The sequence below is a fragment of the Canis aureus genome, chromosome 12 (genome assembly GCF_053574225.1).
Source record: "Canis aureus isolate CA01 chromosome 12, VMU_Caureus_v.1.0, whole genome shotgun sequence".
Taxonomy (NCBI): Eukaryota; Metazoa; Chordata; class Mammalia; order Carnivora; family Canidae; genus Canis; species Canis aureus.
In genome coordinates, this window is record NC_135622.1 from 46553811 (window position 1) to 46579923 (window position 26113).

Below are 26113 nucleotides of genomic sequence, written 5' to 3' on the forward strand. Positions count from 1 at the left end.
GAGACCTGGGATCAAGTCCCACGTCGGGCTCCTGGTGCATGGAGCCTGCTTCTCCCTCTGCCTATGTCTCTGCCTCTCTCTCTCTGTGCGACTATCATAAATAAATAAAAATTAAAAAAATAAAAATAAAAAAATAAAATTGAGGTATAATTGACATATGTTAGTTTCAGGTGTACAACATGATTCAATATTTGTATATATTGTGAAATGAACACCACAGTAAGTCCAGTTAACATCTAACATCATACAGTTACAGAAATTTCTTTCTTGCAGTGTTTTTAAGATGTAATATTTAAGCAACTTTCCAATATACAATAGAATATTTTTCACTATAGTTGTCATGCTGTAAATTACATCTTCATGATTTATAACTTGTTCCTTTTGACTCCATTCATTTTGCCTACCCCCATTTACTTTTTATTTTTATTTTTTATTTTATTATTATTATTTTTTTTACTCATGAGAGATACAGAGGGAGAGAGAGGCAGAGACACAGGCAGAGGGAGAAGCAGGCTCCATGCTGGAAACCCGACGTGGGACTCGATCCCAGGGCTCCAGGATCAGGCCCTGGGGCTGCAGACGGCACTAAACCGCTGTGCTACCAGGGCTGCCTCCCATCTACTTTTTATTTTGCATTTTATCATCTAAGAAATATTACTGAAGATTTTGTTTAACAGAAAAGATGGCTTCTGACCAATCTTTTTAAAAGTCATACAGAAAGTTCATACATGTACTAAAATAGAACTTCTCAGATTCCATAAACAATATTTTTACAGCTCTGATACTGCGCCAGGAACTATAAGGTAGATACTCTTTCCCACATTTCTATAGGAAAGAAAATGAGTCACAGAAAGGTTAAGTCACGTGAGGTTACAACTAGTAAGTGGCAAAGACAGAATTCAAATCCTATGAATCTGCCTTCCAAGTCTATGCACCTAACCCATGATATGCTATGCTTCACTTAACAGCTAACATTTACTGAGCATTTATTAATATATTTTAGGAACTATTTTAACTACTTTACGTGGGTTAACTCATTTAATCCTTATAATGACTTAAAAGGCACATATTAACACATTAAAAAAAAGCTTAAGTAAAATAAATAAATAAAGAGGAGCGCCTGGGTGGCTCAGTTATCTGCCTTCCGTTCAGGTTGTGATCCTAGGGTCCTGGGATTATCCCCAAGTTGTTCTGGCTCCCTGCTGAGCAGGAAGCAGGCATCTCTCTCTTCCTTTCTCCTCTTGCACTCCCTCGTACACGCGCTTTCTCTTTAAAGAAAACGGTTAAGGGGATCCCTGGGTGGCGCAGAGGTTTGGCGCCTGCCTTTGGCCCAGGGCGAGATCCTGGAGACCCGGGATCGAATCCCACGTTGGGCTCCCAGTGCATGGAGCCTGCTTCTCCCTCTGCCTGTGTCTCTGCCTCTCTCTCTCTCTGGGACTATCATAAATAAAAAATTAAAAATTAAAAATTAAAAATTAAAAAAATTAAAAAAAAAACTTTAAAAAAAAAAGGTTAAGCAATTTGCTCTAGATCATAAAACTATTGGGAGGCAGAACTGGAAACTGAACCCTGTCTACCAATGCTTGTGCTCTTTATCACTGCATCAAAAATAGTCACTGCCATGTTACTATTAAAATGCTGAGGGATCCCTGGGTGGCTCAGTGGTTTAGCCCCTGCCTTTGGCCCAGGGTGTGATCCTGGAGTCATGGGATCGAGTCTCGGGATCGAGTCCCACGTCAGGCTCCATGCATGGAGCCTGCTTCTACCGCTGCCAAGTCTCTGCTCACTTTCCCTCTCTCTGTGTGTGCGTCTCTCTTGAATAAATAAATAAGATCTTAAAAAAAAAAATGCTGACAATTGGGGCAGCTCGGGTGGCTCAGCGGTTTAGTGCCGCCTTCAGCCCAGGGCCTGATCCTGGAGACCCAGGATCCAGTTCTATGTCGGGCTCCCTGCATGGTGCCTGCTTCTCCCTCTGCCTGTGTCTCTGCCTCTGTGTGTCTCTCATGAATAAATAAATAAAACCTTAAAAAGAAAAAAAAGAAAAGAGAGACAAGACACAGAACAGGGGGAAGGACAGAGGGACAAGCAGACTCCCTATTGAATGATAAGCCCAACTCAGAGCTCAAGCCCAGGATCACAAAGATCATGACCTGAGCTGAAGTCAGACATTTAACCAAATGAGCCACCCAGGGGTCCCTGGCTGCCTCCATCTTGACCTCACTTTCTAGTTGGTTTCTTTCCAGATTGTTTCCTGGCTCAGCCAAAACACCCTGAGGGCAAAGCCCCTTAAGCAATAAGGACTACCCTGAGCCAGCAAAACCCAGCGCATAATTCACTCAAAGACAATGATCAATTTGACCTTCACTGCCTACCTGCACACACCCACCTACTTGTGCCCCACATTTTCCTTAAATAAACCTGGAAGTATTTTCCACACTCTGGAGACAGTCTGAAACACTAGTCTACTGTCTTTCCAACGTTGGCCTCCCTGAAATAAATTTCTTGTTTCACTACCACTCGTCTCTCTGCCTTTGGATTTTGTCAGTGGCCAGTGCCTGAAACCTGGTAAGTTTGGGACCCCACAGAATCAGGTGCTCTTGCACTCCTGTTTCCCAGCTCTAAGAAAGTAGTTTCCACATATTTACTAAGTAAAAAGCCAATAAGCCTGAGCATCCAAAATAGCTTTAGTCCTTTATCTATACCTATTTCATACGTAAATTCTACTAAACCTCTTGTTGATTCAAATCATTCAAACATTTATTGAGTTCCTACCTATAAAGTAGGTGGTAGGAAGATACAAAGATGAGCAAGAAATGGTCTGTGTTTTTAAAAGGTTATAAGTACAGTGTGTGGAGATGCATTATAAACAGCTCTATAGGGGATCCCTGGGTGGCTCAGGGGTTTGGCGCCTGCCGTTGGCCCAGGGGCTCAATCCTGGAGTGTTGGGACTCCCAGCATGGAGCCTTGCTTCTCCCTCCTCCTGTGTCTCTGCCTCTCTCTCTCTCTCTCTCTCTCTCTATGAATAAATAAAATCTTAAAACAAACAAACAAACAAACAAACAAACAAACAGCTCTATGCCTACCAATTTGGTAAGCTGAATGAAATGGACAATTCCTTGAAAGGGACAACCCACCAAAACTTACATTAAGGAGGAACGTGTACTATATAAAGGCTTGTATCTATTAAGAAAATTGAGTCAATAATTAATCATCTTCCCAAACAGAACACACTGGATACAAAAGATTTCACTAGTGGGTAGCTCAGTCAGTTAAGCTTAACTAACAAAACCATCAGCTCAGGTCACGATACCAGGGTCCTGAAGCAGGGAGCCTGCTTCTATCTCTCCCTCAGCCCCTCCTCCCACTGCTGTGAGCTCTCTCCCGCCTGCTTTCTTTCAAATAAATAAAATCTTAGAAAAATAAAAAAAAAGACTTCAGTAGCGAATTCTATCAAACATTTTTTTAAAAAGATTTTATTTATTTATTCATAAGAGACACAGAAAGAAAGAAGCAGAGACACAGACAGAGGGAGATGCAGGCTCCATGTAGGGAGCCCAATGTGGGACTCAAGGATTGCATCCCGAGCCAAAGGCAGATGCTCAATCGCTGAGCCACCTAGGCATCCTTCTATCAAACATTTAAGGAAGAAATGATATCAATTTTCTACGATCTCTTCAAGAAGATAAAAGAGGAAGGAACCACTTCTATCTCCGACTCTTGGTTTTGGCTCAGGTCATGATCTCTTGGGTGGTGGGATGGAGCCCCACATCGGGTTCCCTACTCAGCAGAGTCTACTTGGGATCCTCTTTCTCCCACTTACCCCTTACCTCGTTCATGTGTGCACACTCTCTTCCATCTCTCTCTAAAATAAATAAATAAATCTTTAAAAATAAAAAAGTAAATTAAGCCAGACAAAGACATTTCAAGAAAGGAAAACTCAAACAGTATTGATGTAGTTTTTGAATGTCGGTGAGGTCCAGAGCCGATGACCAAGAAAAAATTCTTGAAATGTTTCTGGTGCAAAAATGATTTTTTTTTTTTAAGATTTATTTATTTATTTATGAGAGAGAGAGAGAGAGAGAGGCAGAGACAGAAGCAGGCTCCATGCCGGGAGCCCGATGCGGGACTCAATCCCGGGACTCCAGGATAGCGCCCTGGGCCAAAGGCAGGCGCCAAAACCGCTAAGCCACTCAGGGATCCCCCCAAAATGGTGATTCTTATTAAAGCACAAGGACAGGATCTACAGAAAGAGCTACTGCACCAGGGTTGTGAGTTGTGACTAAATATATACTGGGGAGTTGGGGGAGGTAAGAAAAAAGGTAGGTTTTCAAAAGAACTTTCATATGCTAAAGAGGACCTTTTCTCAGTCAAGTTAAGGTTATTTTTCCCTCTAGTGAAGTATTAACATTAAGATAATTGGGGAGTTTCCTTTTGAAGTTAGGTTATTGATAAGAATGCTTTTCAAAAAAAATTTTTTTTTTCACTTATTTGAGAGAGAGAAAGAGAGAGAGAACATGAGCAGGGTGAGGGGCAGAGAGAGAAGCCAACTCCCAGATGAGTAAGAAGCCCGATGTAGGGGTCCATTTAGGACCCCAGGATAACGACCTGAGTGGAGGCAGCTGCTTAACCCGACAGAGCCACCCAAGTGCCCAAGAATGCTTTTTTCTTGTAAATGACTAAGACATTTATAAACTGATGGGAGACTCAAGGACTGTGATCTCTGTTAGTTAACCATTTGTTTTTTCCTTCCCTTAGTTTTAGGGCAGCCAGGAGTGCCTGAGGAATGTCACACACATCCCACCTGGGAGTGGGGGTGGGAATTGCGAGGCGTCAGCTTTGCCCTTAGCTTGCCTTGTGCTCCTCATCAGTATCTCTCATGAACATAGATGCAAAAATCCTCACTGCAACCAGTTATGCAAGGCTGATCTAACATTGAGAAAATCAATTAATAAAATCCATCACATCACCACACTAAAGAAGAAAAATCACGATCACACCAACAGATAAAAAGCATCTGACAATATTCAATACACATTCTTGATTAAAAACTCTCAGCTAGGGATCCCTGGGTGGCGCAGCGGTTTGGTGCCTGCCTTTGGCCCAGGGCGCGATCCTGGAGACCCAGGATCGAATCCCACATCGGGCTCCCAGTGCATGGAGCCTGCTTCTCCCTCTGCCTATGTCTCTGCCTCTCTCTCTTTCTCTCTCTCTGTGACTATCATAAATTTAAAAAATTTTTAAAAAAATTTAAAAAAATAAAATAAAAACTCTCAGCTAACTAGGAACAAGGAAGAATTCTCTCAACTTGATAAAAAACATTACAAAAAACCTACAGTGAACATGATACTTTAAGACAAGAAACTAGATGCTTTCCCCCTAAGATCAGGAATAAGACAAAGATGCCCTTCTCACCACAACTCTTCAATGCCGTACTGGAAATCCTAGCTAAACCAGTTAGACAAGTAAAGGAAATAAAAGGTATACAGATTGGGAAGGAAGAAATAAAACTCTTTGTCTGCAGATGACATGACTATCTGTCTACACAGAAAAATCCCAAATAACAACAACAAACTCCTGGGACTAATAAGCAATTTTACCAAAGCAGCAGAATACAAGATTAATATACAAAAGCCAAGTGCTTTCCTATACACCATCAATAACAACTGGTACACGGAATTAAAAGCACAACACACCTAGCTGGGCTCAGTCGGAATAGTACTCAACTTCTGATCTCAGGGTTGTGAGTTCAAGCCCCATATTGGGGATAGAGATAAACTTAAACAAATAAAAGTACAACACTATATGCATCAGCTCCATTTGTCAAACCCCATAGAACTGCACAATACAGAAAATGGGCCCACGACTAAATGGTAATAATAATGAATCAATATTGGTTCCAAATTATTATTATTACTTTCTAAGATTTTATTTATTTATTCATGAGAGACAGAGAGAGCAGCAGAGACATAGGCAGAAGGAGAAGCAGGCTCTGTGCAGGAAGCCCGGTGAGGAACTCGATCCTGGTATTCCAGGATCATGCCCTGGGCCAAAGGCAGGTGCCCAACTGTTGAATCACCCAGGCTTCCCTATTGGTTCCAAATTATAACAAATATACTATATAATACAAGATGTTAAAATACAGGAAACTGTGTGCGGTGGGGAGGAGATGGATGGGGATATGGGAACTGTGTATTTTCTGCAAACCTAAAACTACTCTTTAAAATAAAGTTTATTGGGACCCCTGAGTAGCTTGGTGGTTGAGCGTCTGCTGCTGACTCAGGGTGTGATCCCTGGGTCCTGAGATGAGTTCTGCATCAGGCTCCATACAGGGAGCCTGCTTCTCCCTCTCCCTATGTCTCTGCCTCTCAATCTGTTCTTCTCATGAATAAATAAAATCTTTAAAAAAATAAAATAAAATAGGGACACCTGAGCGACTCCCTTTGGCTCCGGGCGTGATCCTGGTCCCGCTTGGGCACCTTGCAGGAAGCCTGCATCTCCCTCTGCCTATGTCTCTGCCTCTCTCTCTCTCTGTCTCTCATAAATAAATAATTAAAATCTTAAAAAAAAAAGTTAAAAAAATAAAAGTTTATTAATAAATTTTAAAAAGATCATGAAAGAGGAGTGCCTGGGTGGCTCACTCAGTTAAATGGCCAATTCTTGATTTCAGCTCAGGTCACAGTCTCAGGGTTGTGAGATCAAGCCCTGTGTCCGGTTCCTTAGTAGGCATGGAGCTTAGTTAAGATGTTTCACCCTCTCTCCTGCCCCTCTGCTGCCTCCCCTCCTCCACATTCACACTTTCCAAAAAAATAAAAACAAAATAAAATAAAGCATGAAAGACATTCCTGGACAGGGAAAAAAATGGGAAAGTATACTATATTTAATTCTTTGTTATTTATAATTCAGAGAATCCCTTTATATTGTACCATATAACCCATAATGCAGCAAAATCCCATGGGCACACGAATTTATAGACTTACCTTAACACTAAAAATATCCAGACAACTTTATTATTTCATCTATGTTTTCTACTATGTCATCGTTTCCCTTGTCATTATCCTTTTATGATAAAAATATCAATACTCTTTTCCATAATTTAGAAACCAGATTACAAAGTTATTTTGGCTTAGTATATAGTCTTGAAGTTTCAGGAGTTCCTCTGATAATAAGTCCACAAGTTCAGGAAAAGGGGCTTTGTAACATCTATTTTGGCTACAGAATATATATATTTTTTAAGATTGATTTATTTATTCATGAGAGATACAGAGAAGCAGAGACATAGAGAAGCAGGCTCCTTCCTGGCAAGGAGCCCACTGTGGGTGAATCCTGGAAAGCAGGATCTTGTCTTGACCCTAAGACAGATACTCAACCACTGAGCCACCCATGCATCCCAGAATACTCTCTTCTGCTTTCTCATTCACTACTGTGTTCTGAATAAATAAGGTAATCAGCTAGCTGTTGTCCAAACGGGTGAAGGATTTTTATCTGTGTATGTTTTGGCAGCACATATGCTAAATATGGATTTTCATCATCGATAGTCTTTAGAGTACTGATATACTTAGGAAAAGTCTTTTCATTTTTTTTACTGGACCAGTATTTCTAACAAAATGTATTTTTGTTACAAAGAAAATTATAAAATCTATTCCTAATATTTTTGTATAGATACTTTACTAATGATTTATTTACATTCAAAGTACTGATACATGCTACAACATGAATGAAGCTTGAAAACATTATGTTAGGGGCAGCCCGGGTGGCTCAGCGGTTTAGCGCCACCTTCAGCCCAAGGTGTGATCTTGGAGACCTGGGATGAAGTCCCATGTCCGGCTTCCTGCATGGAGCCTGCTTTTCCTCTGCCTTTCTCTCTCTGTCTCTCTCATGAATAAATAAATAAAATCTTAAAAAAAAAAAAAAGAAAACATTATGTTAAATTAAAAAAAGCCAATCACAGAAGACTACATGTTGTATGATTCTAATTATACAAAACATCCAGAAGAGGCAATTCTATAAAAACAGTATACTGGTCAAAGTCAGGGTGTAAGAGGATTGGGTGTGACTGCTAATGGGTATGGTGACCTAAATGTTACAAAACTAACTGTTGTGATGTTTGCACAACTCTGTATATGTACTAAAATCCATTGAATTGTATACCTTACATGTATGAATTATATGGTATGTGCATCATCTCTCAAAACTGCTGGGAGGGATGCCTGGGTGGCTTAGTGGTTAAGTGTCTGCCTTTGGCCCAGGGCGTGATCCTGGAGTCCCAGGATCAAGTCCCACATCGGGCTCACTGCAGGGAGCTGCTTCTCTCTTGGCCTGTGTCTCTGCCTCTCTCTCTGAGTCTCTCATGAATAAATAAAATCTTAAAAAAAAAAAAAGTTGTTGGAAAAAAAAATCCTAAGTTAAAATCATTCAACTAATTTCTGTGCAAGAAAGAGTTAACATAGCAGGCCTGACTGCTATCCTTTGAAAGGTCTGCTTATTGTCCTTTTATTTATTTTTTTAAATTTTTATTTATTTATGACAGTCACACACACAGAGAGAGAGAGGCAGAGACACAGGCAGAGGGAGAAGCAGGCTCCATGCACCGGGAGCCTGACGTGGGATTCGATCCCGGGTCTCCAGGATCAGCGCCCTGGGCCAAAGGCAGGCGCTAAAACGCTGCGCCACCCAGGGATCCCTGCTTATTGTCCTTTTAAGTCCCAACAGAAACCTTAGATTGATTTCCAATGAACTTCCTTGGGTAGACAATTCACATGTGGTGTCATAACTCATTATTGGGATAATGAAGTACATCCTGGGTGATTCCAATGGACAAGAATTCTTGAAAGTTTATGCCTGGTTTCCTCTGAACTTCACCCCACGTTTTTTCCCTTTGCTGATTTTTTGTTGTATCCTTTCTTTTTTTTTTTTTTTTTTAAGATTTTATCTATTAATGAGAGACAGAGAGACAGAGGGAGAAGCAGGCTCCACGCAGGGAGCCTGACAGTGGGACTGAATCCCAGGTCTCCAAGACCACGCCCTGGGCTGAAGGCTGCGCTAAACCGCTGAGCCACCCCCCAGCAAATCAACAAACCTGGGAGAGGTCTTAGAGGCCCCCTGACACATCTCACAATTATATAGTATCAAATATTTATAAAAAACAAGAAGTAGTGAAAAAATAATATTTGATGGGGATCCCTGGGTGGCGCAGCGGTTTGGTGCCTGCCTTTGGCCCAGGGCATGATCCTGGAGACCCGGGATCGAATCCCACGTCAGGCTCCCGGTGCATGGAGCCTGCTTCTCCCTCTGCCTGTGTCTCTGCCTCTCTCTCTCTCTCTCTGTGACTATCATAAATAAATAAAAAATTTAAAAAAATAAAATAAAACAAACAGTATACTATACAAAAAAAACCATTTCACCTCAGATAAGTGAAAATAAAATATTCTATACTGATAGGAGCCATATACTTTGCACCTACCATTTATTGAGTCTCTACTATGTGCTATTATTATTATTATTATTTTAAGATTTTATATTAGGGGCCTCTGGGGGTGGCTCAGTTGGTTAGGCCTTTAACTTTTGATTTCAGCTCAGGTCATGATATGAACCCCATGAGACTGAGCCCCACATGGCACTCTATGCTCATTGGCTTGAGATTCTCTCTCCTCTTGCTCCTCACCCCACAATGCACGTGTGTGTGCTCTCTCAAATAAATAAATCTTTTTAAAAATTAATTAATTTTATTTTTAAGTAATCTCTACATCCAACACAGGGCTCGAACTCACAAACCTGAGATCAAGAGTTGCATACGCCATCAACTGAGCCAGCCAAGCATCCCTGTGCTAATACTAACTAATACTATTTTGTTTTATATCAGCTAATTCTCATAAAAAACCTTTCAGGTGCAAACATATATGTACCCCCCACCTCTGTGTTGTAGATGAGATACAGAAGCTCAAAGAATCTACTTAAGTTGCTTTAAGGCCAAAGAGGTAGTAAAGACAGTGATGGGATTCAAAGTTAGGTGTATGACTCCAGAGCCATTATATTTCCACCATGACTCCAAGACAGTACAATATAAGAGACTAACAAAGTGAACAGTTATTTGAATTTCTCAAACAACAGAATATGCTAACAGAGATAAATTTAACTTTTTTTTTTTTTTTTTTATGATAGTCACAGAGAGAGAGGCAGAGACACAGGCAGAGGGAGAAGCAGGCTCCATGCACCGGGAGCCCGATGTGGGATTCGATCCCGGGTCTCCAGGATCACGCCCTGGGCCAAAGGCAGGCGCCAAACCGCTGCGCCACCCAGGGATCCCAAATTTAACATTTTAAATAACAAAAACATTTAATAACTTCTTTAAAATCCATTCAGGGATCCCTGGGTGGCGCAGTGGTTTGGCGCCTGCCTTTGGCCCAGGGCACGATCCTGGAGACCAGGGATCGAATCCCAAGTCGGGCTCCCGGTGCATGGAGCCTGCTTCTCCCTCTGCCTGTGTCTCTGCCTCTCTCTCTCTGTGACTATCATAAATAAATAAAAATTAAAAAAAAAAAAAACCTGTTTCACAGTTTTCATTTAAAAAAATAAAAAACAAAAAAAATAAAATCCATTCAATGCAGGTGATTATAAATTACTTTATATTACCATTAGCTATTTAACTGAAAGAATAATGAAAACTTACTGTATCTGTCTGAAATGCAGTAAAAATAGATACTAAGAAATGCATTAAATAACCAAGAAATGCAAAGCTTGAATTAACTTACCATTCTTCTTTTATACTTTCAAGATTATCTACTTCTTTCATTCTTTAGCCTTACTGTAAAAGTAAAAATAAACAAAAGCTGTTAAGTCGTCAATTTATTATTTTAAATAAATTCATTCTTACATATGCATTAATAGTCTCTAATGTAAGTTATTACGTATCCCTAAAATAGCACTGAAAGGGTCTTAAGAACTTATGTGACTAAAAAAAAAAAAAAAAAAAAAACTTATGTGACTGAATTCAAAGCTGTCGTTTTTTCTTTTTTCTTTTTTTTTTTTTTGGTGTCGTTTTCATCTACAAAGCACAACGATAATAAAAAACAAATTTGGGGGCAGCCCTGGTGGCGCAGCGGTTTAGCGCCGCCTGCAGCCCAGAGTGTGATCCTGGAGACCCGGGATCGAGTCCCACGTCAGGCTCTCTGTATGGTGCCTGCTTCTCCCTCTACCTGTGTCTCTATGAATAAATAAATAAAATCTTTAAAAAAAAAAAATTTGGGAGTCTAATAATCTTCCCAAAAAAGAAATGTTTTTTCCTTTTTAGAACTAATTCTTAAAAATTGTGATAAAAAATTATAATGTGCCCTTTGGTTTAACAAACTAAAGTGAATGAAACATTCTTATTCTCATTCTTACAAATTCCTTGGGGAAGCAAACTGACAAGATGTACAGTATTCAATTCAGTGGCATCAATTACATCCACAATGTTGTACAACCATTACCACTATCAATTTCTAAGACTTTTTCAACTTCCCAAAAAGAAACGCTGTATCCATTAAACAATAATTCCCTATTCCTCTGTCTTCCCAGGCCTAGTATCTCCTACTTTCCGTCTTTATCAATTTAATTTGCCTTGAATTTCGCATACTTTTGTATCTGGCTTATTTCACTTAACATATATTCATTCGTTTTTAAGGCTAAATAATATTTCTTTGTATATTTAGCTTAGATTCATCTGTTGATAGACATTTGGACTATTTACACTTCTGGCTATTGAGAATAATTTTATACTCCCACCAGCAATGTACCAGGGTGCTAATTTCTCCACACCCTTGCCAACACTTGTTATTTTTATTAAATAAAATCCATCTTAATAACATGACATCTCATTGTGAATAGTGATGTTGAGTATCTTTTTCATGTGCATATTGGCCATTTGTCTATCTTCCTTGGAGAAATGTCTATTCAAGTCCTTTGCCCATTTTTGATGTGTTTTGCTTGCTGTTAAGTTGCCTTTTTCTTGATTCAGTGTTTGCTTGGCTGCTATACACCCTGAACTACTTTTCAGAGCTCTAAGTTGGTTCTAACAGTTTCTGCTTGTTTTTCAATGTTTCTCTGGGAACATGAGCTTGAAACTGCCTATTTTGCAGATATGACCCTCAATTTTAATTTACAAAATATATTACTTTTTTAAAAGATTTATGTATTTATTCATGAGAGACATACAGAGAGAAAGGCAGAGACATAGGCAGAGGGAGAAGCAGGGTCCCCACAGGGAGCCTGATATGGGACTTGACCCCCTGGATCCTGGGATCACACCCTGAGCCGAAGGCTGATGCTCAACTGCTGAGCCACCCAGGTATCCCTTAATTTAAAAATTTTAAATCTCAGATATATTTGGAACTTATCTTAGTTACAGTGACTCCACATGAATGTTGAGTTTACTGAAAAGTCCAACTTTTTTTTTTTAATTTTTATTTTTTATTTATGATAGGCACACAGTGAGAGAGAGAGAGAGAGAGAGACAGGCAGAGACACAGGCAGAGGGAGAAGCAGGCTCCATGCACCGGGAGCCCAACGTGGGATTCGATCCCGGGTCTCCAGGATCACGCCCTGGGCCAAAGGCAGGCACTAAACCGCTGCGCCACCCAGGGATCCCCCAACTTTTTTTTTTTTTAAGATTTTATTTATTTATTCATGAGACACACAGAGAGAGAGAGAGAGAGGCGGAGACACAGGCAGAGGGAGAAGCAAGCTCCATGCAGGGAACGCCATGTGGGACTCGATTCCAGTACTCCAGGATCACACCCTGGGCCGAAGGCAGGCGCTAAACCACTGAGCCACCCAGGGATCCCCTGAAAAGTCCACCCTAACAAAATAAAAGTCCATCTTTTCCTGATTTTTTTTAAACCTAAGAGTATGGACTCATGGGTTTTTGTTTTATTCAATGAGTTATAACTCATTAATATTATTTATTTTGATATTCCATTTCCCAGATTTGTCCAGTGAGAGCTCCTACAGTGTGATGTCCTTTTGATATGTCTTGATCATTCTATGAGCACGTTCTTAGCATTTTCTTGCTCCAAGATCATCTGTTCTTTTTATGCCCCAGCCTTGGAATCAGCCTTTTCTCTAAGGACTCATGGTTACCTTCCCCACCCCTATGAAAATTGTATTTAGAAACCAAGATCTGGGGATCCCTGGGTGGCGCAGCGGTTTGGCGCCTGCCTTTGGCCCAGGGCGCGATCCTGGAGACCCGGGATCGAATCCCACGTCAGGCTCCCGGTGCATGGAGCCTGCTTCTCCCTCTGCCTGTGTCTCTGCCTCTCTCTCTCTCTCTTTGACTATCATAAATAAAAAAAAAAAAAAAAAAAAAAAATAGAAACCAAGATCTGGGTGTTTGGTATGTTTGTTGTTTCTACTGTGTTGCTGCTTCCAGGACCTCTCTGTGGACAGATGGGTTGAACTACTTTAAAAATTGATTTGTTTGCTTATTTCTTACAGTATTATGTTATAAAGGCAAAACACTAATACAGAAAGTTTGGGAAAGAGAAAATAATCCATAGTTTTATCACCTTCAACAGTAACTATCTAAACTTTTGCTGCTTCATTTTTTTTTTCATACGTATTCAAATGTACTGCTAGTGTATTAATGATTTTTGCTTCTTGTATTTTTCATTTCTGTGCTTTTTCCATCTGGCTACATAAATTGCTTCATAATTATTTTTAAAGGATACATATTATTCCATCAGGCAGTTATACCATGGGTACTGGGAATTTAGTTCACTTTTAATTTTTCCTAATAAATAACATATGTGGTGGGCAAACTGTAGATAGCTTACTTTGTTAAATTCCCCAAAATGTGGAAAATCGGGGTCAAAATATATGAATATTTCTATTAATAGTGTGCCTCTATTTAAAAATGTAACCCGGGATCCCTGGGTGGCGCAGCGGTTTGGCGCCTGCCTTTGGCCCAGGGCGTGATCCTGGAGACCCAGGATCGAATCCCACATCAGGCTCCCGGTGCATGGAGCCTGCTTCTCCCTCTGCCTGTGTCTCTGCCTCTCTCTCTCTCTCTGTGACTATCATAAATAAATAAAAATTAAAAAAAATAAAAAAAAAAATAAAAAAAAATAAAAATGTAACCCCATTTGACTAGAAGACATACCTGCAAAGTAACAGCAACTGAAGATCTACCAGATGCATCCTAAAGCCATACAAGAAACAGAAAATAGGCACAAGAAGTAGTCCATTGTGGGACACCTGGGTGGCTCAGCAGCTGAATGGCTGCTTTCAGCTCAGGGTGTGATACCGGGGTCTGGGGTGATCCCCGGGTTTGGGGATCAAGTTGCGCATTGGGCTCCCTATAGGGAACCTGTTTCTCCCTCTGCCCGTGTCTCTGCCTCTTTATCAAATAAATAAAATCTTAAAAAAAGAAAAAAAAAGTAGTCCATTGCTACCACTTAAAGCTCTCTAAATCAATCAATAATCCATCCATCCATCCATCCATCCATCCATCCATCCATCCATCCAAGTATCTGGAGGTGAATTTAACCTGGTAACTGAGGATCTGGTAGCAGCAGGCTTTCACCAGATAAAATCAGTCTGAATGACCTTAGGTCTTGCAATGGAGCTGGGGCAATAACCAGAGCAATTTGTGTTGAGCACTAATTCCCACTTAGCATCTGTTATGCTAGGAATTAAAGTAGAATAGTGGACTCTGCTCAGGAAAATCATCCTACCACTGAAAGTTTTTTTAGACACCTCTAGTTTTAACTATGAATTGAATATAAATTGATAGCAAATTCATTTCTTAAACTTTTCATGAGAAAACTGAAAAATTCTGACAAGGGGAAACAGAAGGCAAGGAAAAAGGAGGAAATGCAATGGGGCTAGGAGTGTGGAATATAAAGTGAGGGACAACACTTCCAATAGCATCCCAAAGGTAACTTCAGACACTGCCTTGTAGCTAGAAAGTAAGGTTGGAGTCACTAAAGCCACAGCATCCAGGAGGATGACTTCCAATAATTAAGGCAAATTAGAGGTCTCTACTGTCTCAGGTATTTTGTATTTCTAAAAGACTTCTTAATCAAAAAAAAAAAAAAAGACTTCTTAATCCTTCCTGTAATGCTTTTCAAAATTATTCTTTAGACTTAAAAATGCAAATAGACATTATTTCATTTAAAGAATCTTAGTCAATATTAAGTAAATGCAAGGCACTGGATCAGGCATTACATTTACAAAGTAATAAACCAGAGAGGACTATTGTCTTATGCTTTATAAATGCAGCCATTAGAAATGATTGTTAAATATAAGGTATGATATTACCAATGTTCTTTTGAGTTTGCAATGTTTATTGCAGTTATTGGGCAAATATAAGCATACCATCTCTGTACCAAGGATGGACCTGCGGTCTGAAGGGAAAAAAAGTGTATATTTTTACTTATTTTTTTTAAAGATTTTATTGATTTATTCACGAGAAACACACACACACACAAACACACACAGAGGCTGAGACATAGGTAGAGGGAGAAGCAGGCTCCAAGCAGGGAGCCCAATGTAGGACTTGATCCCGAAACCCCAGGATCATGCCTTGAGCCCAAGGCAGACACTAACCACTGAGCCACACAGGCATCCCTATTTTTACTTATTGTATGGAAAAAACTCAGCTAAAATCTTTAAGAGGATGTGCAAAAGTAAAGCAAATAAACCTAAGCTGAAATGGTTATCCTAATAGCAATATGAAAGGCAATATTCAAAAACAAGAACTCAAAATGTACGCATTATTTAGAAATATGACTTTAAATAACAGGAAAAACAGCTTATGCATTCAAAATATTTGTCCTGGGACTCCTGGGTGGCTCAGCAGTTGAACGTCTGCCTTTGGCTCAGGTCGTGATCCTGCAGTCCTGGGATCAAGTCCCAAATTGGACTCCCCTGAGGGAGCCTGCTTCTCCCTCTGCCTATGTCTCTGCCTCACTCTCTCTGTCTCATGAATAAATCTTAAAAAAAGGGGGGGGGGGGCAGCCCTGGTGGCGCAGCGGTTTGGCGCTGCCTGCAGCCTAGGGTGTGATCCTGGAGACCCAGGATCGAGTCCCACGTCGGGCTCCCTGCATGGAGCCTGCTTCTTCCTCTCCCTGTGTCTCTGCCTCTCCCTGTGTGTGTCTATGAATAAATAAATAAAATCTTTAAAAAAAAAAGGGGGGGGGGATCCCTGGGTGGCTCAGCAGTTTAGCGCCTGCCTTTGGCCCAGGGTGTGATCCTGGAGACCCGGGATCGAGTCCCGCAACGGGCTCCCAGCATGGAGCCTGCTTCTCCGTCTGCCTCTGTCTCTGCCTCTATGTCTATCACAAATGAATAAATAAATAAATCTTTAGAAAAAAAAAAAAAAGGAATGGGAGCATTTTTAGTTTTCTAACACTACTGTCTTTTAAACTAGATGTATATATTAATCTAATTTTAAAAACTTAAAAAGCAGGGACTCCTGGGTGACTCAGTGATTGAGCATCTGCCTTTGGCACAGGGAGTGATCCCAGAGTCCTTGGATGGAGTCCCATGTCCGGCTCCCCGCATGGAGCCTGCTTCTCCTTCTCCCTGTGTCTCTGCCTCTCTCTCTCTCTGTCTCTCTCATGGATAAATAAAATCTTCATAAATAAATAAATAAATAATCCAAAATTAATATTTCTTTCCTAAAGCATTTAGATTTTTAATATTTAAATCATATTGTCTGTGGAGTGCTTGGGTGGCTAATTCAGTTAAGCCTCTGACTTCAGCTTGGGTCATGAGGTCCTGGGATGGAGCCCCATATGAGGCTCCCTGCTCAGCAGGGAGTCTGTTTCTCTTTCTTCCTCCCCCCATTTGTGCTCTCTCTCAAATAAATCAAATTAAATATAAATAAATAAATGAATAAATAAATAAATCATATTGTCTGAGACTGTTTACTGTTTCTTTTGTTTTTCAGCTGCATCTAATAAGATTCTTGAGGACATGTATCATGACTCACACATTTCCTGTTTCTTCCAGTGCCTTGCCAAGTACAAAACCAAAAGGAGCCATCCCTGAAGTATTTCACTGTTTCCCTTTAACAGGTTATTGTTCTCTAGCAAATTGCTAATATTTTTCATCATCTTATAGTTATAAACTACTACTAAATTGTTTTCATGTAGTTTTATAACAGTAATAGAGAATGAAGACAACCTTAGATTCAAACTGACTTGTATGGAAATACTGACTACATTTTTGAGCTGGGTGACTTTGTTGTTATTTACCTTCTCTAAGCCTAAACCTGAACATGGAGATGATTTTCATCTAAGAAAAGATACTAAGAATACAATAATTTTTGCTCTTTTCTCTTTTCCAGTCACTCTGTCACAATGTTACAAGGATCAGTAAGAAACATCTTCAGACTTAAAAGTTTTAATTTCAACATGGCCAAGAAATTTTAGTTTTGATTTCAGTAATTACATTTTTAACAAGTTATGTATTTACTGAACCTCCCACCACCAAATGCAAGGCACTGGTTTAGAATTAATGAAAGGGTTAATGGGACAGACACAGTCTCTTATTCCAGAGTTTACAAAGGAAAAAGGAAAAAAATATATACTCAATTATTCATTGCAAACATAGCGCAGAATTGAAGTAAAAACTGAATCTTAGATATACAGTCATCCTTATTTTTAAAAAATCATCATCATTTTTGGTATTTATTATCATAAATTAGTAATATGTAAATAAACCATGTAAAATATATTTGTTATCCACTGAGTGAACTTCTACAATCATCACAGTCATGTGAGTCATGTACTGTACTATAGGGAATAAAAAAAGCCATCTGACAAACATCTAAGTTACCAACATGAAGCTTGGTATCAGAAGGGACAGATGAATAGAATTCCCTTCATTTTCCTTCAGTTTACTTCCAATTAGTACCACTACCATCTTATATTTGTATTGTGTATCACAGTTTACCAAACACCTTCCCAATTATTATCCCACTTACTCCCAACAACTGTAGCAATAAAATCAGTCGGGAGAGAGAGTAGATTGAGCTTTTTGGAGCATATCCACTGAAGGGAAAATCCAGTCAAAATAGATTCTGACTACTAAGAAAAGCACTTTTAATGTGTACTTAGAACTCAAATAGAAAAAATCTACATATTACCAATTGAACTTACTTTGTAAATACACATGACAGGCTACATTTTTTTTTTAAGATTAAGGATTTGCATCAAGCTATTATACCATGGGGTATGCCATCTTTGTGTAGAAGCTGTAGTTTCTCCTTAGGGATAAAACCATTCTTGGCAAAAGAACTGATGGCTCACATTTCCATATGGAGTCCATTTCACTTAGATCTTCTATGGAATGGGAGTATGCCAACCAGTCTCCAAAAGCAAACTATGGTAGTGTCAACATCAAACACTTTATTATTTTTTTAAGATTTGATTTATTTACTCATGAGAAACACAGAGAGGCAGAGAGAGAAGCAGGCTCCATGCAGGGAGCTCAATGTGGGACTCGATCCTGGGACTCCAGGGTCATTCCCTACGCCAAAGGCAGATACTCAACTGAGCCACCTAGGCATCCCAAAATCAAACTTTAAAAGACAGTTTATTTGTGTAATTAATGAATTCTGGTTTACTATTAAATAATAAAAAATGAAAAACTTTGGAAAGTTTCAGCTTATCTCAGTGGCAACCACAATAATTGAAAACACTTTTTTGTCTTCTCCTAGAACAATTGTTAATATGAAGTTAAATGCCCCCAAGGACTAAAATGATAGTAACAAAAGTAATTTCAATGAGAAAATCCTAGGGGAAAAGGGATACTTGGCCAGAAATTGTCAAGATCACTAAGGCACCCATCCTTTGACACCAAGACATTCTCATTCCAGGGCTCCATAATGAAATTATCTACCTGGCAAAACACAGCACAAATACAATTTCCTTTAGATAACTTTCCAGAGAAAAAGGAAAAAAAAGAAAACTTTCCAGGGGAATGCCTGGGTGGCTCAGTTGGTTAAGTGTCTGCTCTTGGCTCGGGTCATTACCTTAGGGTCCTAGGATGGAGCCCTACATCAGACTCCCTGTTCGTGGGAGGTCTGCTTCTCTCTCTCCCTTTGACCTTCCTCCACACTTGTTTTTTGTTTTTTTGTTTTTTTTTTTTAAGATTTTATTTATTTATGGAGATACAGAGAGATGAGAGATACAGAGAGGCAGAGACAAAGGCAGAGAGAGAGGCAGAGAGAGAGAAGCAGGCTCCATGCAGGGAGCCTGATGTGGGACTCAATCCCAGGTCTCTAGGATCACACCCCAGGCTGAAGGCAGGAGCCAAACTGCTGAGCCACCCAGGCATCCCCTACCTCCCCACTTGTGCTCTAGTTCACTCCATCTCAAATAAATAAAATCTTGAAAGAAGAAAGAAAGAAAGAAAGAAAGAAAGAAAGAAAGAAAGAAAGAAAGAAAGAAAGAAAGAAACTTTCCATAATTCCTCTGAAAAATGTAAACATAAAATTATTATTTTTTTAAATTTTTTTTAAACATAAAATTATTAACAGAAGAGATGAGCTACGTACCCTTAGTGTGTACTCTACCTTCACAGCAACAACTCTAGGCCCAAATATCACCTCTTGGTGGTTTCCTCATATCCATATCCATTCTTGTCCCCATCCAATGGAGTTTCTATGCAGAAGTCAGGATGACCTTTTTTTTTTTTTTTTTTTTTTTTAAATAAACTCCACCCTCAACATGGGGCTCAACCTCACAATCCCTGAGATCCAGAGTCTCATGCTCTACCACTGAGCCAGCCAGGTGCCCGCACGGTGACTTTCTGATTAAGATACAAATTTGGGGATCCCTGGGTGGCGCAGCGGTTTGGCGCCTGCCTTTGGCCCAGGGCGCGATCCTGGAGACCTGGGATCAAATCCCACATCAGGCTCCCGGTGCATGGAGCCTGCTTCTCCCTCTGCTTGTGTCTCTGCCTCTCTCTCTCTCTCTCTGTAACTATCATAAATAAATAAAAATTAAAAAAAATTAAAATTAAGATACAAATTTGACTGAAACTTCCCTGCTTAAAACCTTTCAAGGATCTCCCATTGCTCTTCTAATAAAGTCTAAATATTTTGGGTAATATTACAGAGAAATTTACTGTACTGTTCTCTCATCACATTTGAGTGATTTGAAAAATATCACTCTAGGGGCAGCCAGGGTGGCTTAGGGGTTTAGCACTGCCTTCGGCCCAGGGTGTGATCCTGGAGCCCCGGGATCGAGTCCCACATCAGGCTCCCTGCATGGAGCCTGCTTCTCCCTCTGCCTGTGTCTCTGCCTCTCTCTCTGTGTATCTCTCATGAATAAATAAATAAAATCTTAAAAAAAAAAAAAAGAAAAATATCACTCTAAAGCTTTAAGAAAAAGAGAAAAAAAGCCGGTCCCAAATCCTTAAAATTGCCTAAAAGACCTGGCATCATCTCTTTTTCCCCCTACTGCATTCTACATTCAAATCAACTGGGGATCCCTGGGTGGCGCAGCAGTTTAGCGCCTGCCTTTGGCCCAGGGCATGATCCTGGGGACCCGGGATCGAATCCCACGTTGGGCTCCCGGTGCATGGAGCCTGGTTCTCCCTCTGCCTGTGTCTCTGCCTCTCTCTCTCTCTCTCTCTCTCTGTGTGACTATCATAAAAAATAAAAAATTAAAAAAAAATCAACTGCTTTGACCTTTCAGTTCTATATATTTCCCTAACCTCCCTCTGGGGAACCTGTTTCCTTTGCCAAGCAGGACCTTTCTTCCCTCCTTTGGGAGTCACCTTTAACTAATTCCTATTTATCCATACCATCTTAGCTGGATGATTACTTTCCTAAGATTACTTGAACTGATTTCCCCAGCTGGTTATCCCCTTTGTTATGCGTTCTCACAATATACTATATTCTTCCTTTTTAAGCTTTTATTTAGGTTTACTGGCATTTACAGTTGATCCTTGAACAATACAGGTTTGAACTATGCAGGTTCACTTAGATGAAGTGCACTTTTTTCTATACAAGACATTACTGTAAGTGTATTTTCTCTTCCTTATGATTTTCTTCCTAATATTTTTTCTCTAGCTTACTTTATTGTAAGCACAAATCATAATATATGTAACATACCAAATACGTGTTGTTTAAGGCTTTTGGTCAACAGTAGGCTCTAAGTAGTGAAATTTTGGGGAAATCAGAATTCATACACAGATTTCCCACTGTGTGGGGGTTGGCATCCCTAACACTCCCACCGTTGTTCAAGGGTCAACTGATAAGACTTGTGTGATTAGTTGTTCAATTGGTTCCCTCCAATAACAATGTAAAGTCCGTAAGGCAAACTCTATATGGGTCAAAAAAAAAAAAAAAAGAAAATCTTTAAGGGATATTACCATGGTATGGTGGGCACTCATCAAAGTGTCATACTTTACAGTTCCACACTGACATCAATAGTTTCCTATCTTTATTTTCCATTATCCCAAATTATGTGTACTAAGGAATTAGTGTTGGAGGCCACCCTAACGTTCCTTATTGCTAATAAGAAACCGCGAACAAAAAAAAAAGACGCGCGCACACAAATATTAAACATGGGAAACAGCGAACACGAAACCTACAAAAAAGAGTGTCATGGAAGGACTGGTGATGAAGCTACCTGAGAAATGGCACCCCAAACAAACGCGCCTGGTGTTTCTGCACAGTGCTCCTGCAGCACACGCCTTTGGAAATGCGGGCAGGGGCACCTGGGTGGCTCAGGTCCCGATCTCGGGGTCCTGGGATCGAGTCCCGCCTCGGCTCCCCTCCCCTTAGGGACGCTGCTTCTCCCTCTGCCTATGTCTCTGCCTCTCTGTGTCTCTCGTCAAGAAATGAAATAAAAAATAAATAAAATAAAATAAAATAAAATAAAATAAAATAAAATAAAAAATAAAATAAAATAAAATAAGAAAAGAGAAAAATGCGGGCATTTTGAGTGCGCCCGCCTCGAAGTTTCCGAGCGCCCCTGGAGCGGAAGCCCTCTGCGGTGCCTGCACCGAGCTCCCACGCACGAAGCTGGCGCAGGCTGCAGGCCCGAGCCGGGGCTCACCTGAGGGGCCGGGGGTCTCGCCGCCGCCGCCGGGGACACCGACACCGCCGGGACCCGGGGCTCAGCCGAACGGAAACCGACTTCAGGGCTGAGCCCGGGCGCGACCCAGCGCGCCCCGCCCGCCCCGCCCGCCGGCCAGCGCGCGTCCCGGCGCCTCACCCCGCCGAACCCGGCACGGCCCCGGCGCACTCACCTCCGGGCGCGGTCGCCTCGCGGCCTGGTCCTCGGTTGGCTCCGACACCGCGGGCGCCGCCGCCGCCGCCGGGCTGGAGCCCCCCTCACGCGGGGTGGGGTGAGGGGGCGCCACCGCCCTCAGACCCGCGGAGGCTCGCGGGCCCGCGCCGCCGGGACCCGGCCCTCCCGCCTGCGTCTCCGCCTCGCGGCCGCCGCCGGCCGCCGAGCGCGCTCACCGCAGGCTCCGCGCGGACCCGAGAGCGCGCGCGGGGCTGGGGGCGGGGGGGCGGGGCCGGCCGGCGCCTCGGCTCCGGCGCGCGCGCTAATGGCGGCTGCCTGGTCCCTGCCGCCGGCGACGCCGCGGGCTGCCTTCTCACCCCGCGCCGAAAATGCTGGGAGCGAGGAGTGGGCTCCCCTAGGAACCCCGCGTCTACCGACCTCCTCTTCAGCCTCCCACGGAGTCGGCGGACGGCTTTCCCCGCATTCTGACAACGTTGAACTTACCGCGAGCCGCGTGATTCTGGAATCCCCGCCGCCGCGCCCGTCCGCGCCCCGGGAGGGGTCCCTGCGGGGGCCGCCTTCCAGGTGTAGCTCGGCGGTGGCTCACGCGGGCCCCCCTGTTCACCCAAGGCCGTCGGCCACGGCGGCCCAGTTCCGCTCTTCGTTCTTGCCTCGCGCGGCCAGGTGGAGCGGCGGCCCTCGCCCCCAGGCTGGGGGGATCCGGGCCACGGAGATTTGACCACGCCTGAGTTACGCCGCTCCGCCACGGCACGAGTCCGACGCGCACTCACCCGCCCGAGGCTCACCTCCGCGTGCGGCGCTGCCCTCGCTGCCACCCTCACACGTCCCGCACATACAGTTCTTTCTAGTCTTTGTTCACCTCTCCCTGTGAGAAGCGAGCCTTTTTTTTTTTTTTTTTGCCTGACCTTGGAGCCCGTTGCACATCTCCCGGTCAGAGTTCCCTCTCGCTCTCCGCACCCCATTGGAGGGGTCCTTTTCCCTCTTCTTCCCAACTCATGAAGCGACCCTAGTCTAGGTACCTCATCCAGGTGCAGTCATGCACTAGTTGTCCTTTGGTGCCTGCCCTCATTTCACTTAGCATTATGTTTTCAAGGTTCATCCATGTTGGTGCAGGTATCAAAATTTCTTCTTTTTTTCAAAGGTTTTTAAAATTTATTTATTTATTTATTTGCTTATTTACTTATTTATTTTTGAGAATGAGCAGCGGGAGGGGCTGAGAGAGGGAGGGGCAGACGGAGGGAGAAGCTGAGTCCCTCCGGAGCTGGAAGCCCGACCTGAGGCTCTAACCCAGGGACTAGGGCAAACTCAGACGCAAAACTGACTGAGCTACCCAGGCGCCCCAGAATTTATTCTTTTTTATGCTGAAAAGCATGTTGTCGTTGTATAGATCATTTTTTTGTTTATCCACTCATCTGCTGATGGACATTTGGATTGTTCCCACGTTTTGGCCATTGTGAAAAATGGGGCTGTGAGCATCTGTGTATAAGTAATTCTCTTCCTTCTGATTATTTTGTATATATCTAGATGCGGAATTGCTGGGTCACATGGGGTGTGACTTTTTGAGGACCTGCGAAGCTGTTTTCCACAATCAGTACAGCATCTTTTTTTTTTTTTTAAGATCTTATTTATTCATGAGAGGCACAGAGAGAGGCAGAGACATAGGCAGAGGGAGAAGCGGGCTCCTTGCAGGGAGCGGGATGTGAGACTCCAGCCTGTTACCTGGATCACGCCCTAAGCCAAAGGCAGATACTCAACTGCTGAGCCACCCAGGCATCCCTGAGTACAGCATCTTAATATTCCCTTCAGCAATGCACAAGTATTCAGGTCTCTCCTTGTATCCTGGACAGCACTTACTATTTTCCATCATTAGGATGTTTTTTTTTTAGTAGCCATCCTAATGGGTGTGAAGTGGTTGGCATTCATTGTGGGTTTTTTAAAAATTTTTTATTTATTTATGATAGTCACAAAGAGAGAGAGAGAGAGAGGCAGAGACACAGGCAGAGGGAGAGGGAGAAGCAGGCTCCATGCACCGGGAGCCCGATGTGGGATTCATCCCCGGTCTCCAGGATCGAGCCCTGGGCCAAAGGCAGGCGCCAAACCACTGAGCCACCCAGGGATCCCCTCATTGTGGTTTTGATTTTTATTTCTGGAGTGATTAGTGATGTGTTGAGCACTTTTTCATGTACTTTTTTTAAAAGATTGTATTTATTTGAGAGACAGAGAGCATGAGCAGGGGGGAGGGGCAGAGGTAGAGAGATAGAGAAGCAAACTCCCCACTAAGCAGGACTCCTGGTGCAGGGGGCTTGATCCAGGACCAGAACCCAGGATCATGACCTGAGCCAAAGGCAGATGCTTAATCAACTGAGCCACCCAGGTACCCTTTCTTGTGTGTGCTTCTTGACCATTTCTATATCTTTGGAGAACTAACTAATTAAGTCCTTTACCCATTTGTATGTATATATGTAAACTCTATGCCTAGCCTGGGGCTCAAACTCATGATCCTGAAATCAAGAGTCCCATGCTCTATAAGCTGAGCCAGTGCCCCAGCCTTTGCCCATTTTTAAATAGGATTGGCTTTTTTTTTTTTTTTTTTTTTTATGATAGTCACACACACAGAGAGAGAGAGAGAGGCAGAGACATAGGCAGAGGGAGAAGCAGGCTCCATGCAGGAAGCCCACGCAGGACTCCATCCTGGGACTCTGGGATCACTCCCTGAGCCAAAGGCAGACGCTCAACCACTGAGCCACCCAGGCGTCCCTGGTTTGGTTTTTTAGTGTCTTTTGGATATTAATTCCTTATCAGAGATGTGTTTTGCAAATATTTACCCTTTTTTTTTTTAATATTTACTCCTATTCTGTGGGTTGTCCTTTCGTTTTGTTGATAGTGTCCTTTGATGAACAAGTTTTAAATTTTGATGAGATTCAATTTATTTCTTGTTCCTTTTATTCCCTATGCTTTTGGCAGCATATCCAAGAAACCATTGCCCAAATTCAATGTCATGAAGGTTTTCCCCTGGTTTTTTTTTTTTACTAAGCATTTTAGAGTTTTACTCTCTTACAGTAGGTGTTTGATGTGTGTTTTTTTTTTTAAGATTTATTTATTTATTTATGATAGACATAGAGAGAGAGAGGCAGAGACACAGGAGGAGTGAGAAGCAGGCTCCATGCCAGGAGCCCGACGTGGGACTCCATCTCAGGACTCCTGGATCATGCCCTGGGCCAAAGGCAGGCGCTAAACCACTGAGCCACCCAGGGATCCCCTGATGTGTTTTGTATTTTTGAATATGGTGTAAAATAAGGGTCCAACTTAATTCTTTTGCATGTGTGTATAGTTTTTTATTTTTTATTTTTTATTTTATTATTTATTCATGACACACACACACACAAACACACACAGAGGCAGAGACACAGGCAGAGGGAGAAGCAGGCTCCATGCAGGTTGCCCAATGTGGGACTTGATCTTGGATTTCAGAATCAGGCCCTGGACTGAAGGCAGCGCCAAACTGCTGAGCCACCCAGGCTGCCCATATAATTTTTTTAGAACCATTTTTTGATAAGACTATCCCTTCCCCATACAATGGTCTTGGGATAAATACCACTCAGTTATGGTATAGAATTCTTTCAGCATGCTGCTGGATTTGGTTTGCTAGTATTCTGTTGAGGATTTTTGCATCTATATTCATAAGGGATTTTGCTCTGTAGTTCTTTTACTGTGATATCTTTGTCTAGCTTTGGGATCAAGATAATGCTGGTATCATAGAATGAGTTAGGAAGTGTTTCCTCCTCTTCTGTTTTTCAGAGTATTTTGAGAAGGATTGGTGTCAATCCTTTCTTAAGTCTGGTAGAAGTGTGTAGTAGAACCTGTGAAAT

The 26113-nt window shown here is 42.0% G+C and overlaps 1 protein-coding gene across 4 annotated transcripts in view; it reads right to left on the reverse strand.

Moving 5' to 3' along the window:
* UBXN2A (UBX domain protein 2A) overlaps positions 1-22958 on the reverse strand; it is a 44305-nt gene extending 21347 nt beyond the window's left edge. The window contains exons 1-2 of one of the 4 annotated variants that reach the window (XM_077843973.1): positions 22728-22958; positions 10749-10801 (exon numbers count right to left, since the gene is read on the reverse strand). In XM_077843973.1, the coding sequence (XP_077700099.1) occupies positions 10749-10789 (41 nt within the window). In that variant the 5' untranslated portion in view covers positions 10790-10801; positions 22728-22958. Of the gene's footprint in view, positions 1-10748; positions 10802-22049; positions 22069-22242; positions 22426-22727 lie in introns of those variants that run through there. The other 3 variants (XM_077843975.1, XM_077843972.1, XM_077843974.1) reach the window with 3 other exon arrangements.
* Positions 22959-26113: the final 3155 nt, after the last annotated feature.